Here is a 16,898-nt window from a genome sequence, read left to right as displayed (position 1 = left end):
ACTGCACTCTAGCCTGGGTGACAGAGCAAGGCCTTATCTTAAAAAAGAAAAAGGTTTTCAGACATTGGACAACAGGCAGCCCAAAGAGGGGAAAAAAATGAGAGAACACTATGATTACCCAGTGTACTAGGGGAGAGTTTCCAGGCCATAGCACAGGAAGAGGGAAAGCCCTGCTATCTCTGTGAGATGAAGAAATGGAGTTCGGAGTTTTGGGAGGCCATGTGACTTGAGTTCACAAGGCAGGGGACCAGAGAGGAGAGAGTTTGAGAGAGAGTGCTTTCAAGATCTTGGCTGGGCACAGTGGCTCACGCCTGTAATCCCAGCACTTTGGGAGGCTGAGGTGGGTGGATCACCTGAGGTCAGGAGTTTGAGACCAGCCTGGCCAATATAGTGAAACCCTATCTCTACTAAAAATACAAAATTAGCAAGGCGTAGTGGCACACATCTGTAATGCCAGCTACTTGGGAGGCTGAGGCAGGAGAATTGCTTGAACCCAGGAGGCAGAGGTTGCAGTGAGCTGAGATCACACCACTGCACTCCAGCCTGGGCCACAAACTGAGACTCCATCTCAAAAAAAAAAAAAAAAAATCCACAGAGGGGCTCTCTCAAGTCTAGCTGACTACCAAACTGGATGTGCATGTGAGGATGCTACTGGAAGCCAGTGGGACACACCTGAAAGGAGCAGACAAAACAATCCCTGGAGTTCATAAGGGCTGGGAAGAGTTTGTGTTCCCAACATCCAGAATGAAACAACCTCGTAATACATGAGACAGCTGGTGGAGTTCTCAGGAGGGTTTTGCCTGGGTAGTAGAGGAATATTAGCCCTAAAAATAAAGAGTGTTCTGGTCCTGCTTAACAAAGCTTAAAAGCAAACCTCAAGAAGGTCAAACTGCTTCTAGGAAGCAATTGCATCACAGAACTTAACTGTATCAAAGCTCAAGAGCATTTAAAATAGTACAAGAATATGTAGTAACCAACAAAGTAAAAATCACAATGTCTGCCATACAATTAATAATTACCAGGCATACAAAGAAATAATAAACTAAAATCCATAATAAAGAGAAACATCAATCAATAGAAACTGACCCAGAAATGAACAGATAGAATTACTATTCAGGAATACTAAAATGGTTTCTATAATTTTGTTTAATCTTTAAGAAAATAGAGAATAACATGAGCATGCTAAAGTGAGATATCAAATTTATGAAAAGAAAACCAAATTGAATTGCAAGAGATGAAACAAAAATCTGAGGTGGAAATACATTGGTTGACATTAACAGCAGATTAGACACTGTAGAAGAAAAGATTAGTGAATTTAAAGATACAGCAATGGTAAATATCCTAAATAAAATGTAGAGAGAAAAAAGACTGAAAAAAATGAAAATGAGCAAGCTGTAAGTGGCCTAAAAGCACATAATCGTACGTAGTTCCCAAAGCGGAGGAGAGGGAAGAGGGGCAGAATACTTTTTTTTTAAAGAAATAATGGCAAAAAACTTTCCACATTTGATAAAATCTTCAGATTAAAGGGGTCTAAAAGGGTATTTATTTGATGTAATCACCGATCTGACCTTGGGATTCCTCTAGAACATCCTGGCCAAGCTGTCCAGTTTATACTTAATTAACTCACTGATGTGGAACTTGCTACCTCCCAATGCAGCTTGATTCTCAGGACACTTTTCTTTTGAACTGAAACCTACCTTTCCTACCCATAACTTTCACCCACTGATACCAGCTGTTGGGCTTATGATTCTGTAGGAGAGTCTGTCCATTTTTCAGTTACTGCCCTATGGGTGTTTTTATGATGGCTCATGCTCCACAGGATCTTCATGGTAAACATTTGTAATTCCTTCAGTCATTTCTCATGGAATGTGGTTTTGAGTCTCTACCATCTTCATCTTGAATTAACAGAAGCCTGAAGGCAGTGTCCATAGTACCGACAGCACCATTTAGAGCAGAACCATTTCCATTAGAGCAGAACCCGTTAGACTTCTAGGGAAGTACTAAGTTTTTGGTGGCTACACCACATGACCTGCCAATGTGCCACTGACCAGCCACAGCATCACCACCCTTCCTTTGTGTGGTTGTCCTCCTGAGCCCAAGTGCAGAATCCTACATTTGGACCCATTAATTGTTTTTTTCTTATTTTCTAGTCATCTTGACATTTTTGGTGTCTAATTTTTCCAGTGACAGTATGTCCTATCCTTTCCAGCTAGTGGCACCTGTACATGTGATATACACTTTTAGTCTTCATTTCCTCCTCTTTTATGTAAAACCCTAGCACCTTCATACAGTCTTTCTACCCTCAAATCTTACCAGCATCCTGTGTGAACTCAGCATCCATATAGATGAAAACATTCAATGCCCCAGCCCCTCGCCTCAACTCCCCAGTCCTCTCTCCAGTAACTTTCTCTGCCCTACCTCGGGCACACACTCCATGATCATACTTTGGGCTTTTTCATTGCATATAACTGTTCCAACTTCAGCCCTTTAACTGGCCACATCCCTAATCCTTCCAGCATACTTTTATAGCTATGTCTACTTAAGAGGTTTCTTCAACCACTTGGGCCTCCCAGTCAGTTGACAACTCTTTCTCAATCCACCACATTCCTGCCTTTACTTCCTTCCTTATGTAGCTTAGTCAGTATGGTTCATCATTTTAGTAACTCTTTTGCCAGTAACCTGGATTCTTTTGACCCTCCTAAATGACAGAACTCCATCCTGGAGGAACCCAGTTGCACATTTTCTGTACTAATAGCCAATCACTTCATATTGGTTACACTAGAAACTTATGACCATTAACCATAATTAGACCCTCAGCACCCTGCCCTACCTTTGTTTAGTCATCTCACCGTCCATCTCTGCAACCCATGTTAAACCTTCTCTACTCTTTTAAAACCACTGGCCCCTCCCTACCACCTTCCACCATCACTGTCAGCAAATGACCTTGCCTCCTCAAGTTCATCCTACTTGGTGCTTGTTGGGCTTTTGGATATGTGGATTCATGTCTTTCATCAAATTCGGGATGTTTTCAGTTATTCTTTCTTCAAATATTGTTATTTTTTTTCTTTCTCTCCTCACCTCTGAGACTTCCATTATTTATATGCTGATATACTTGATTGTGTTCCCTAGGTCCCTATATCTGTGTTCACTTTTCTTACCTTTTTTTTCTGTTCCTTAGACTAATCTCAATTATCCTATCTTTAAGTTTGCTGATTCTTTCTTTTGCCGGCTCAAATCTGCTCTTGAGCCCTCTAGTGAATTTTTCACTTCAGTTGTGGTACTTTTCAACTCCATAGTTTTTATTTGGTTCTCTTGGAAAATAATTTATATATCTGTATTGATAGCATCTATTTGGTGAGACAATATTCTCATACTTCATTAGACGTAGTTTTATCTCTTTCAACATATTTAAAATAGCTGAATTAAAGCCTTTTTTTTTTTTTTGACTGGGTGCAGGAGCTCATGCCTGTGGTTCCAGCACTTTGGGAGGCCAAGGTGAAATCACTTGAGGCCAGGAGTTTGAGACCAGCCTGAGCAACATAGCAAGACCCTGTCTCTATAAAAATTTTAAATTAAATTAAAAATAAAACTGAAAATTAGCCAGGCATGGTGGCATGTGCCTGTAGTCCCAGCTACTCAGGAGGCTGAGGCAGGAGGATTTCCTGAGTTCAGGAGTTCAAGCTGCAGTGAGCCAGGATAGTGCCACTGCATTCCAGCCTGAGTGACAGAGCGAGACCCTGTCTCTCTTAAAAAAAAAAAAAGTCTTTTTTGATAAGTCCAATGTTTGGGCTTCTTCAGAGAGAATTCTTATTGATTGCTTTTTACCCCGTGTATGGGCTGTATCTTTTTGTTTCTTTGCGTGACTCATAGTTTTTTGTTGAAAACTGGACATTTTAAATATTACAGTGCCACTGTTCTAGAAGTCAGATTGTCTTTTTCTTTAGGGGCTTTTGCTGTTGCTGCTTGTTTGCTTAGTGATTTTTATGGACTAATTCTGTAAAGTCTATATTATTTGCCAAATATAGCCACTAAAGTCCCTGTTCTGTTAGCTTAATGTCAGCTAATTATTGGAGAAATATTTTCTCAAATGCTTAGAATCCCAAATATCTCCCATTCTTTGCCAAGGGACTCTCTGTGCATTTTGAGGAACACCTTCAACACTCAGTGAGGCAGTTTACAACTTTGTTTTTTGTTTTTATTTTGAGATGGAGTCTCACTCTGTCTCCCAGGCTAGAAGTGCAGTGGCACTATCTCAGCTCACTGTAACCTCCACCTCCCAGGTTTAAGCAACTCTCCTGCCTCAGCCTCCCAAGTAGCTGGGACTATAGGCATGTGCCACCCTGCCCAGCTAATTTTTGTATTTTTGGTAGAGACAGAGTTTCACCATTTTGGCCAGGCTGGTCTCGAACTCCTGACCTCACGTGATCCGCCCGCCTTGGCCTCCCAAAGTGCTGGGATTACAGGCATGAGCCACCATGTCCAGCCACAACTTGGTTTTAAACTTCACTTCCTGTTTGTGCAGAGTCTCAAGTTCGGCCAGAGGTGAGTGCTTAGGCCTTAATGGGTCTTCCTTGAGCAGGGGCACAGTCTTAAGCATGCATATGGCCTTCTAGATTCCCCAGAACATGTCAGAACTTTGCAAAGCCCCTCAGACATTTCATTCCCCAGCCATTCCTACTAAGCTTTTTGGTGAGTTTATTGTGTATCCCTTGTATCAGGCAGCAGCAGCTAAAACATTTGCCTGTATACATTTTCAACAAACATCCCTCAACATCAACTTTAGCACTGGGCAGGTTTGAATCAGGTGAAATAAAGTTAGCCTTTCAAGTGGGGTCTTCTAGGGAACCACCAGACAGATGATCTGTCTGTGAAATAATAACTATTCCTTGGGAATAGGGCTTTCAAAGAGTTCAACCCATTCTTCCTCCTCAAGTCCTGGAACTGTTATTTTTCAAGGTTACTGCTGAGCTAGGAGCAACAGGATGATATTAGGGTAAGTTAAAATACCACAATGCTTACTGTTCTTACCAAGATTCAGCCACCTTTCTTAAATAAATGCTCCCAATTCTCTTTGGTGAATTTCTGAAAATCTGGGGAAAAAAATTGTATTTTTTTAAATTAAAAAAAATATTTTTAAGAGACAGGGTCTCGCTCTGTCACCAAGGTTGGAGTGCAGTGGTGCAGTCACAGCTCACTGCAGCCTCAAGCTCCTGGGCTCAAGTGATCCTACTGCTTCAGCCTTCCAAGTAGCTGGAACTACAGGTGCTTGCCCCTGTGTGCAGCTAGTTATTTAAAAAAAATTTTTTTTGTAGAGATAGTGTCTCACTATGTTGCCCAGTCTGGTTTCAAACTCCCGGACTCAAGTGACCCTCCTGCCTTGGCCTCCCAAAGCACTGGGATTACAGGTGTGAGCAACCACAGTCAGCCATGAAAAAATTGATTCTGACAATTTTTGCCAATTTCTGTTTCCTGTGAATGGGCCATACTTTCCTGTCTCTGTATGCTCTGTAATTTTGTGTTGAGAACTGGACATTGTGAGTATTGTTATATGAAAACACTGGAAATCAGATTTTCATCTCTCTCCAGGCATTGTTGTTCTTGTTTCTTGGGGCTATTTGTCTATTTGTTTAGTAACTTTTCCAAAGTGGTTTTTACAAAGACAGAATGATCTGGCAGGGATTTCCTTAAATGCCTTTATCTAACAAGAAAGTTAAGCTGGCTTTTTTCTTGACAGGCACTGCCTGTGAAGCCACTTCATCCCAAAGGGCCTCTATGCCAGCTCCTCAGTGGAACCTCCAGATAGATCGAAACACACAACTTTAATTTTTAGAGGATAAGGTTTTTATTGCCCAGTTTGGCACTAGTAAGCCACACTAGGAATGCAGGCAGCCATCCCTGCAGCTGCCTGCCGCGGAACTGGAAGATGGGAAAAGGTAGCCACTATGTGAAATGCAATTCACCCATGATCACCAGGCCCTTTCTTCAGGCATTCCCCTTGTTGCTCACTGCGAGTTTCTCACTAGCCTCCAGAGTGCCAAAATCATTGACTGTGACATCTCTCGCCATCAGTCTCACAAGAGACTGATTCTTGAGCTTCCTACTCCACTGTTGTTCATGATGTCACCTGGATAGAGGCTTCTCATGCTGAATTGGCTCTCGTTCTTTTGTAGAACAATTTTTTTTTTTCTGGAAATCTTTCAGATATTATTTTTGTCTCTGCTGGGTGTACTTAGGTGTGGGTGAATCTTTTTTCTTATATTCTGCTTGCTATTTTGTAGACTTTCAATCCGAAGCATTGGATTTTTCTTTAGCTCTAGGAAATTTACCCTTTAAAAAAAATTTTACTCCTTTTCCTTTTTTCCTGTTCTCTCCTTTTGGAATTCTTTTTGGATAAAGGATAGAATGTATGGATTAATCTGACATGTCTCTTTTCTCCCAGTTTCTATCTCTGTGTTTGGGATATTTTTTCAACTTTATCTTTCAAGTTGAAATGTAGTTTAGCCATGTCTATTCATTATCCAGTTTCTAAAAAAAGGTCTTTAGTGTTCATATTTTTCATTTCCAATTACTTTTCTCCCAATTGCTCCTCTTCCTTAATTGCCTGTTGTTAGCTGATAAATGTCTCTGATAATAGTAATTATAATTTAAAAAATTTTTTTTCTCTCATGTTCCTTGCATTCTTTGTTTCCTGTTGTATTAGCAGGCTTATTTTGGTCTTTCCTTTTTTTGTGCTGTTGATTTTCCTCAATGTCTGGTGAACATTGATTTAACATTTGTATTTTTGTTTTTGTTTTTTTAATGTTGAAAATGTATTTTATTTTTCTATTTTTAAAATATGTTTTTATTTCAATAGCTTTCAGGGTACAAGTGGTTTTTGGTTACACAGATAAACTGTGTAGTAGTGAAGTCTGAGATTTTAGTGTACCCATCACCTGAGTAGTGTACATTGTACCCAATATGTAGTTATTTTATCCCTATCCCACCCCCAGCTTTTGAGTCTCCAGTGCCCATTATACCATTCTGTATGCCTTTGCATACTCACATAGCTTAGCTCCCAGTTAAGAGTAAGAACATACAGTATTTGGTTTTCCATTCCTGAGTTACTTCACTTAGAATAATGGCCTCCAGCTCCATCCAAGTTGCTGCAAAAGACATTATTTCATTATTTCTTTTGTATGGCTTGTATTCTATGGTGTATATATACCATATTTTCTTTATTCACTCATTGATTGATGGGCACTTAGTTGGTCCCATATCTTTGCAATTGTGAACATTTGTTTTTGTGAACGTTTGTATTTTTGAGTGAAAGACTGTGTTGCCATGTTGATTGGTGGAGACAGTGCAGACGTTAGATAACTTTGCAGTCCTGTAGGTCTGTTCCAAAGAGGTCACTCCTCTGAGTCAGAGGATGTCCTGTAGGCTCTGTCTAAATTGGTGGTACCTGTTGACCAGCGGGCTTCCCTGTAGGATAAGTGGGAGACGGCACTGGGCCTGTTTCATGTGTTTACCCACTCTAGATCCATCTCACGGGTCTCTAGTTACCTCTGCTGTGTCCCTCTCCAGAGCCCCAGCATCTTTCTGCAGAGCTCCCCAGGCAGATCTTCCACCATAACTGAACAGAGTTCAGGGGCTCCCTGAGGAAGCAAATGCTTCCTATGTGAATACTGGCCTTCAACTCCATTTTTAAGGACGATTCCCACACCCAGGCTGAAACCTGTATCGAGTTCTTCCCAATCCCCACATTTATATATCCAGATAAAGTTTTCAGAATTATCTTCTATAGTGGCAGCCTTGTCCATTTTAACCTAAATTCTATATAATAATAAATTTTAAATCAGTGAGGTTTTATTATGTACTAACTTTATAAAAAGAGAAATGTACTGTTTTGACTGAATTTATTGATAAATTTGTCAGGTTTGTCAGATCAGTAGTTAATTAATACCCCACTTTAATGTGATTTTTAGATCACTAACTACTTTCTTTTCCTCTAACAGAGATATTACTTCCCTTGTGAGCCAAGTGATACCTATTTTTGCCCCTTTTCATCTATTTGATGCACTTGCAGTGAGTATTTGGAGTGATTTTACTCTAATAAAGATAGCAAAATTTGTTTTGTGTTTCTAGCTTTTTAATTAGAAATTAAAGGTCGGTGATTTTATTTTTAAAAAGAGAAAGCTCTTGCTTTAGACAGTGTGAGTCACTTGGGGGAAAATGGTTTATTAAAGAGTGTAGCCTCTCAAGGTGGAGAAGAGGCTTGTGAGCCAAGTGAGTTCTCCCCTCCTCTATCTTCATCTGGTGCCTGAATGCCAGGTGTTGTAACCAAGTGGTGAGGTGACCTTTGCTTGAACCCTCCACTGCAGGCCACGCCACCTTTGAGTTGACTCTGACCACTAGAAAGTCCCTGTCTAGGCTGATCTGTGGGTGTACAAGGGTTTGAAGACCTGCTCTACCCCAGAATCAGCCCATCCGGCTTCTTCCCAGTTTGAGTTTTTTCCTCATGACATGATTTCTAGGCATTAGTCATCTTGCTTTTTTTCCATGGAATTTCTTGCACTTTGTCCATGTCATCCTGAAGATGTGGCACCCATTGAAACTGTGGTAAGAAGTGTGGATGAGAAGCCTGCAATGGCGTTAATGTTTCTCAGCCATGATATTAGGCTAACTTTTGAAGAGATGCCATTGATGAAACCTCTACATCTTTTTTTAACTTACAAAATGTTTTTAAATAGTCAAGATAAAGAGTTAGAGATTTAAGTCATGTTATGATAGGTTTCTGATGAAAGGAGCTGCGGTTTTTTATTGCTGTTGTTGTTAATATAACTTTAGAAACAAAAGATTTCCTTTTTCTCTTACATAATGTGCTGTGCCTGTTTTGAGTTAGGGCCATTTGACTGTATCCATATTTCTGAGCCTTGTGATGATGACAGACTTGACAGCAACATTGGGTTTGGTTTTCCTCTCCGTAGGGCGCGTGTGGTGGAGTCCTGAGAGGTACAGGAAAACAAAAGATTGGCGCTATCTTGAATGCCATTGGGTACTATGTCTTTGGTTTTCCCATTGGAGTATCTCTGATGTTTGCCACTAAACTCAGGATAATAGGTATGTGTTTGAGTCCTGTGACTTGTCTCAAATCTCACTTGTCATATTAAGATAAACTGCTTGAGATATAAAACAATTGACTCCAGCCCCACTGGAAACAAGAAAAAATAACTCTTAAAAAAAAGCAATCAACTAGAAAGTTGCCCTTGTGTTAATAGGAAAAATTATTTTCTCCCCCAATATTTATTGGGTGCCTCCTCCACACAAATACACTGGAAATGCAATGGCAAACAAAATAAACATGGTCCTGCCCTCTGAATGAGGGCCAGATTCAATACTTATTTATACAATTGTCAATACCTGTTGGTTAAGCATTGCAAAAGAGAAGAAGAGGGCGCTGCTCTTCTCTTTTTTCCGGCATAATGCCTCTAGTAGTACAATAAGTTGTGGTAAAAGTGGAAATTCTTGTCTTATTCATTACTTTAGTGATAGTGCTGCCAGTGTTCCTCTACTAAATGGTATGCTGGATTTGAGGTTGAAATACACGCACACGGCCAGGCGCAGTGGCTCACGCCTGTAATCCCAGCACTTTGGGAGGCCGAGGTGGGTGGATCATGAGGTTAGGCGTTTGAGATCAGCCTGGCCAACACAGTGAAACCCTGTCTCTACTAAAAATACAAAAAATTAGCCGGGCCTGGTGGTGGGCGCCTGTAATCCCAGCTACTTGGGAGGCTGAGGCAGGAGAATTGCTTGAACCTGGGAGGCAGAGGTTGCATTGGGCCGAGATCGCGCCATTGCACTCCAGCCTGGGTGACAGTGTGAGACTCTGTCTCAAAAAAACCCAAAAAACAAAAAACAAAAAAATGCACACACACACACACACACAACTATGAATGTATGTGCTCGTGTTTTTTGAAATCATGTTCAGGAAATGTCCATGAAGTCTATTTTATTGAAACAAAAATAGTTGAGCATTTTGCCAGATGCCTTTTTAGTGCTATCAGAAATGATTCTATAATTTTTCTCCTTAGGTCTATCATGAAGATAAATACTATTAATTGGTGTCCTCATATTGAACTATCCTGATTATGAGATCTTGTTTTTTATTGAACTGCTACACTTTTTAAATATTTTATTAAAAAATTTTGCACTAAAATTTATAAGTAAGATTGGTCTGTAATTGTATTTTTTGTATATCTTTGTTAGGTTTTGATATTAATGATATTAATGTTATACTCACTTCTTAAAGATAATTAAAAATTTTACCTTTTTGTATGCCTCAGGACAATTTAAGTAGTATAAGAATTCTCTGTTTTATAAAGGTTTGGTGTAATTCTTCCATGAAACTGCCATGACCTGGCATTTTGAAGTAGTTTATTCTTTGTACAGCTTTCTCAATTTCTTCTCAGTCTATTAAGACTTTCTTTTATTGTGTCAACATGGGTAAGTTATATTTTTTAAGGAAATTATCCACTTTATTGAGGTTCTAAATGTAAAGAATTATGCAAATTAACTTATGTGCTTTTGGGATAAGTTGTTATATATGTGTTTTGCCTATATGTCCACATCTTCATTTTCTACAGATTTAGCAACAATGAATTTCATTTTGTTTTTAAAAAGTCTAACTAGAAAATGGAATGAGTCCTGTAATATGTACTCAAATAACTCCTTTTGTTCTGTATCCAACCAGTGCATTACTTTTACTAGGTAAAAACTCTGATTCTGTCACCATTTCTTTGTGAAGTATTAGTCTTACAGCTGTCACAAGAACTTTGTGTCAACACAAACACAGCGGCTGTTTCTTATCGTCTTTTTGGAAATGTCATCTGGTGGATTAATGAGTAAGTGTCTTCTGTGTCATCTCCCACTTAAATGACTGGTACAGGCTGGGACCATAGGATATTTTATTTCAAGCTGGAATTCGTCATTATTTATTTGGGGACAGAAGACCCATATTTATTACTGTCTCTTCTCTACCAAGCACTCTTGGATTCCCAATACTATTTTCCATCCCGTGGTTGGACGGATTGTTTTCAAGGCAAGCTTTTGAAAGCATCAGGTCTCACATCTGTGGATGCACACCCCAGGCTTGAGCTCTGTGGCAGGTCCCCGTCAGCCTTAGGATGAACCCCAGTCCTACCATGGCATTCACATCCTTTGAGCCTGCTTCTCTGACCCCATCTCCTGGATGCTCCCCTGCCACTGTGCTCCTTTCTGACTGGCCCCTCAGCTCCTGGGACTCCTCTGGCTGGGGTTCTTCTCTTCCCTCTGCCTGCAGTGCCCGTCCTAGACTGCTCATGGCGTCTTCTCGCTGCCAGGTCGCTGCCAGGTCCCACCTTAGAGGGGCCTGGCTGTCTCATTCACATTCTCATCTGCAAATCTTTGGTGCTATGACGTGGCTCTGGCCGGTGTCTGTCCTGGCACCTCTCACTCCTAAAATGACTGCATGATTGCTTCCTTGTTTATTATTTGTCCTGCACAGTAGAACATAAACTCCCAAGGACACCTAGCTCATCTGCCTGTTCAATTCTGTATCTCTAGCCCTTAAAACAATACCTGGCATAAAACTGAAGGCAGCAAGTATTTGTTAACATACAAGCAGCAAACAGTTTTGGAGGTTTTGTGTCGTTCATTGATTGAATGATTGCCATGAATAGCTCAGTGGTAAACTTGAGTCTAATCTTTGTCCATAATTATCTAAAATTTTATCTAAAATTTTAGGGAAATTAACTGAAATTTCACTCTATGGATACAGTAGTTAGGGAAGAATTTTAATGCTCATAGGAACAGAATTGAAAAAAATCTAAACTCTGATTTCATTTTATACCCATAGGTCTCTGGTCTGGATTGATAGTTTGTGTCTTCTTTCAAGCCCTTTTCTATCTGGTGTACATCTTGAGGATAAACTGGAACAAAGTTGTGGAGCAGGTAACAAACAGTCAGTGTATTATTTTAGAAACATGGCTCTACTTAATCCCATGGCATGGTAAGGAACCTCTTAGGGTCAAAATGGTAAAAATGCTATTGGCAGAATGATTCACTGTGAATCATGAAATACATCTAACATTGTGGGGAGGGGAGGCAAAAGAAAACATATTTCAGCACATTTTCCTCTTTATATAGAGCTGATTTAATATCTACTAACCAGGGACTCAACCTAAAAAAGAAAAGGAATTAGGGCCAGGCATGGTGGTTCACACCTATTATCACAGCACTTTGGGAGGCCGAGGCAGGAGGATCACTTGAGCCCAAGTGAGTGTGAGACCAGCCTGGGCAACAGAGGAAGACCCTGTCTCTTAATTTAAAGATATATATATTTTGCTGTTTGGGTGTACTAGTTGTAGGAAAATAGTAGTTTGTTTCCTGTTTATACTGACTTGTTAGCTGTTCTTTATGCCTCTTTCTATTTTGTCCACAGTTTCATAAAAGCAGTATGTTAAGTATCTGTGATCCGTGGGAAGTACTTTGGGGGCAGAACAACAACATGTGGATAGAGTCTGCATCTTCACTGATGTGAGCATCTACATGCTGAACTGGGAGCCATTTTTTTGTTTGTTTTTTTCTCGAGACGGAATCTCGCTCTGTTGCCCAGGCTGGAGTGCAATGGCGCGATCTCAGCTCACTGCAACCTCTGCTTCCTGGGTTCAAGCGATTCTCCTGTCTCAGACTCCCAAATAGCTGGGATTACAGGCGCGTGCCACCACGCCCGGCTAATTTTTTGTATTTTTACTAGAGACGGTCGTGGGTCGGGGGGATTCACTTTGTTGGCCAGGCTGGTCTCGAACTCCTGACCTCGTGATCCACCCACCTTAGCCTCCCAAAGTGCTGGGATTACAGGCATGAGCCACCATGCCTGGCCAAGCAGTTTTTATTGTTTGAGGCTTGAGATGAGATGGATGGTTGGGTACAGTGGTTCACACCTGTAATCCCAGCACTTTAGGAGGCTGAGGCAGGAGGATGACTTGAGGCCAGGAGTTCAAGACTAGCCTGGGCAACATAGCAAGAAGCCATCTCTACTAAAAATAATAATAATACTTTTTTAAAAAAAGAGATGGGTGGTTGGCTTAGGGATTATTAATAAGGAAACAAGATGAGTTTAGGCATGTCAACCATCACTGTCTAAGCTTTGACCACCTTTACGCTTTAGATTTGCCTAACTATGATGCATTATATCTTTCCTATCTTCTGTTTGATTTATTCAGGGACTAAACTTTATAGGAGATTAAGATGGGCCATAAACTACCCATTAGATCACAATACCATTGACCTTCAGACTTTCTTCCTTCTATCTGTGTTTCAGAGCACTGAGGGGCACAAGTGCAAATGATATGTTAAACTTGCCACTCCAGCAACAGCAGCTTTTTATATTATTGTTGTGAACTGAGTCTGTGTTTTTCTGGTGTTGTTCTCTTGCTTTATGGCACATCCAGGACCAAGACAGACTGTGCTAGATACTGTAACCCATTAGCAGTAGGTTTCATAGTAGCTTTATTTATTTTTCGAGACAGAGTCTCACTCTGTCACTCAGACTGCAGTGCAATGGTGCAATCTTGGCTCACTGCGACCCCCACTTCCTGGATTCAAATTATTCTCCTGCCATAGACTCCTGAGTAGCTGGGATTAGCCCACCACCACGCCTGGCTAATTTTTTGCATTTTTAGTAGACATGGGGTTTTGCCATGTTGGCCAGGCTGGTCTTAAACTCCTGGCCTCAGGTGATCCGCCCACCTCAACCTTCCAAAGTGCTGGGATTACAGGCGTGAGCCATTGCGCCCAGCCCACAATGGCTTTAAGTCAAAGTTTTAGCAAACAACTACTAGCGTGATTAAACTTACTCTGCATTTACTCATGTGACACTTGTTTCTAGGCACAGGTTCAAGCTGGACTAAAAGGGAATAAAGAGACCATGCCTACCTCCTCAGGTAACAGAGGCCATTCTCTAGTATATTCAATGTCTGAGGTATGAAAACTGAAACAGTGTAGCCAGAGTTGCTCAGTTTGCAAGATCCTGCTCTCTTGCTCAATAAAACTTGTCTCAGCCCTAGTAATTGGTGAGATCACCTGTGGGTTCTCCTGTGAAATATTTTTAAATGTAATTTCACATATAGTAACTGACAACTGAGGGTTATTGTTTATAACGTATTCTTATGTAAACTTCATAATATGCCTTTACTTGACCTGGACATAAGTGAATACCCCACTATTCTCTGCAAACAGATCTACCTATCTTAGGAAGAGAAGTAACTGATGGAATCATTTTGCCTGATATCATCAGACCAGAGAGCCAGACCCCTCGACTGATGAGACCAGAAGAAAATACCCAGTATGCAATGTCCACCGCTGGAGAGGTCCTGACAGTGAGGCAGCTGATATTCTATCATGGAATGGCTTTAGCTCTTGCTGTCACTTTCCTTTCAGCAGGAATTTTCATTAAGAGTTTTCAATGACCATGGCTAAAATGGTAGAATTACCACCATTCTACAAACTAGAAATGATAATTATATGCCATATGTTAAGTATGAAAGGTGACCTTGTTATTTGGACAGTTTTTACTCTTAACTGTGGATGGAAAGAATATCAGGGATGTTTCCTTGGTTATTCCAAGGAATTGCACTATCCTATTGGAGATCAAGAAAGGGGCTATAATTTTAAGTAAAGTTTTCCCTGTTAATTTTATCATGGTTTCTAAATATACAAATTAGATTTTCCTTGATGTAAAGGTTACTTACTCTTTCTTATTTCAAACATCTTTCTTCTCCTGGGGAGTGGTTCATAGTCCTGTAAAATATTATTGCTGATCTATTTTCTTTGTATTTCTCTATGAATGTACTTAATCTTGTCAGTGAGTGTATATTAAGTGCTTGTTCAAGTCCTATCTCAGGTATTGCCATATAAGCTTTTATAAAATGGAACCTCTTAAAATTTACAATGTATGCTGACAATATTTGGAGCTATACAGTCAATATAAAAGATTAACTTTTAGCATTTTTGCCTTTTAATTAATTTTGTGGCAACTTTCATTTAAAGTAGAAAATAAAGTAGAAAATAAAGAGCTGTGTTCTCTTCTGCTACTCAGCTCCCAGAATGCTGGCAGCTATGGTGGCCTCATCCTCAAAGCAAAAGAGTTTTAGTCTTTTATAGGAAATTAGACCAGCCCAAAAAGAAAATCCTTAAAAAAATCTGAATATTGGGTATTCTCTCACATAAAGCCCACCAGATTCCCAGGAGAGAAGCCCACAGTGGAAAGCACCCAATGTCACCAGTGCTTCCCTTAGCTTATTTGTCTCCCTCTCTTGAGTGTTAACAAGCAACTCAGTATTATCAGATTATTTGTGAAAATCCAATTATAGGAGAAAGCAACCAGAAAAAAAATAGGCATTATAGGGAGAAAACTTACATCTTCAAAGAGGTAACGCAAAATATTTCAACTATGGTATAGAATAGGATGCTATAGAATAAAACATTCAGTCAGGTATGGTGGTGCACACTTCTAATCCCGGCACTTTGGGAGGCCGAGGCGGGTGGATGGCTTGAGCCTAGGAGTTCAAGACCAACCTTGGTAACATGGCAAAACCCCATCTCTACAACAAAACCACACGTCTGTAGTCCCAGCTACTCAGGAGTCTGAGGTGGGAAGATCACTTGAGCCCAGGAGTTCGAGGCTACAGTGAGCTCTGATCACACCACTGCACTCCAAAAAAAAGTTTTTTTTTTTTCCAGAAGATTATGTATGTACGTATGTATGTATGTATTTAGAGACAGGATCTGGCTCTGTCTCCCTGGCTCAAGCAGTGGCATGATCACAGCTATTGTAGCTTTGATCTCCTGGGCTGAAGCGATCCTCCCACCTCAACCTCCCATGTAGCTGGGACTACAGGCGTGTGCCACCACTTCTGGCTAATTTTTTTTTTTAGTTTTAGTAGAGATGAAATCTCGCTATGTTTCCTATGGTGGTCTTGAACTTCTGAGCTCAAGAGATCCTCCTGCCTTGGTCTCCCAAAGTGCTGGGATTACAGGTGTGAGCCACTGTGCCTGGCCCTAGATTTTATTGAAGTAAAATTCATATAACATAAAATTAACCCTTCCAAAACATTTTTATCATACCAAAAAGGAAACTCAGATTATTAACCTCTCACTCCCCATATCCCTCTCCCTGAGTTCTTGGCAACCACTAATCTGCTCTCTGTGCCTGTGGATTTACCTATTTTGGATGTTTCATAATGAAGGAATCATGGAACATGTGACCTTTTGAGTCTGGCTTTTTGAACTTGGCACGCATGATGGTTTTGCAATTCCTCTATTTTTTTTTTTTTAAACAGAGTCTCACTCTGTCACCCAGGCTGGAGTGCAGTAGCACGTGACCTTTTGAGTCTGGCTTTTTGAACTTGGCATGCATGATGGTTTTGCAATTCCTCTATTTTTTTTTTTTTTGAAACAGAGTCTCACTCTGTCACCCAGGCTGGAGTGCAGTAGCACGATCTCAGCTCACTGCAACCTCCACCTCCCAGGTTCAAGCAATTCTCCTGCCTCAGCCTCCTGAGTAGCTGGGACTACAGGTGCGTGCCACCATGCCCGGCTCATTTTTGTGTTTTTAGTAGAGACGGGGTTTCACCATGTTGGTTAGGCTGGTCTTGAACTCCTGACCTCGTGATCCACCCACCTCAGCCTCCCAAAGTGCTGGGATTACAGGCGTGAGCCACCATGCCTGGCCCGTGATTCCTCTATGTTGTAGCATGTCTCTCAAAACTTGATTCCTTTTTCTGGCTGAATAGTTTATTGTGTGATATGCCACATGGTGTTTATTAATCAGTTGATGGACTTTTAGATTGTTTCTACTTTTTGGCTATTGTGAATAATGC

The 16,898-nt window shown here is 40.6% G+C and overlaps 1 protein-coding gene and 1 long non-coding RNA gene across 2 annotated transcripts in view; one reads left to right on the top strand and one right to left on the bottom strand.

Moving 5' to 3' along the window:
* Positions 1–15,297, top strand: part of LOC101132909 (multidrug and toxin extrusion protein 2-like) — a 42,905-nt gene extending 27,608 nt beyond the window's left edge. Inside the window, 7 exon segments of the mRNA XM_063706595.1 lie at positions 7,406–7,415; positions 7,965–8,064; positions 8,967–9,099; positions 11,873–11,967; positions 13,907–13,961; positions 14,257–14,471; positions 14,473–15,297. Of these exon segments, the coding sequence (XP_063562665.1) occupies positions 7,406–7,415; positions 7,965–8,064; positions 8,967–9,099; positions 11,873–11,967; positions 13,907–13,961; positions 14,257–14,471; positions 14,473–14,496 (632 nt within the window). The 3' untranslated portion in view covers positions 14,497–15,297.
* Positions 1–16,898, bottom strand: part of LOC134758547 (uncharacterized) — a 54,886-nt gene that overhangs the window by 26,327 nt on the left and 11,661 nt on the right. The gene's annotated exons all lie outside the window — the stretch shown is intronic.

Source organism: Gorilla gorilla, chromosome 4 (genome assembly GCF_029281585.2).
Source record: "Gorilla gorilla gorilla isolate KB3781 chromosome 4, NHGRI_mGorGor1-v2.1_pri, whole genome shotgun sequence".
Lineage (NCBI taxonomy): Eukaryota > Metazoa > Chordata > Mammalia > Primates > Hominidae > Gorilla > Gorilla gorilla.
The sequence above is the reverse complement of the archived record's forward strand: the minus strand, read 5'-3'. Positions and strand labels throughout refer to the sequence as shown.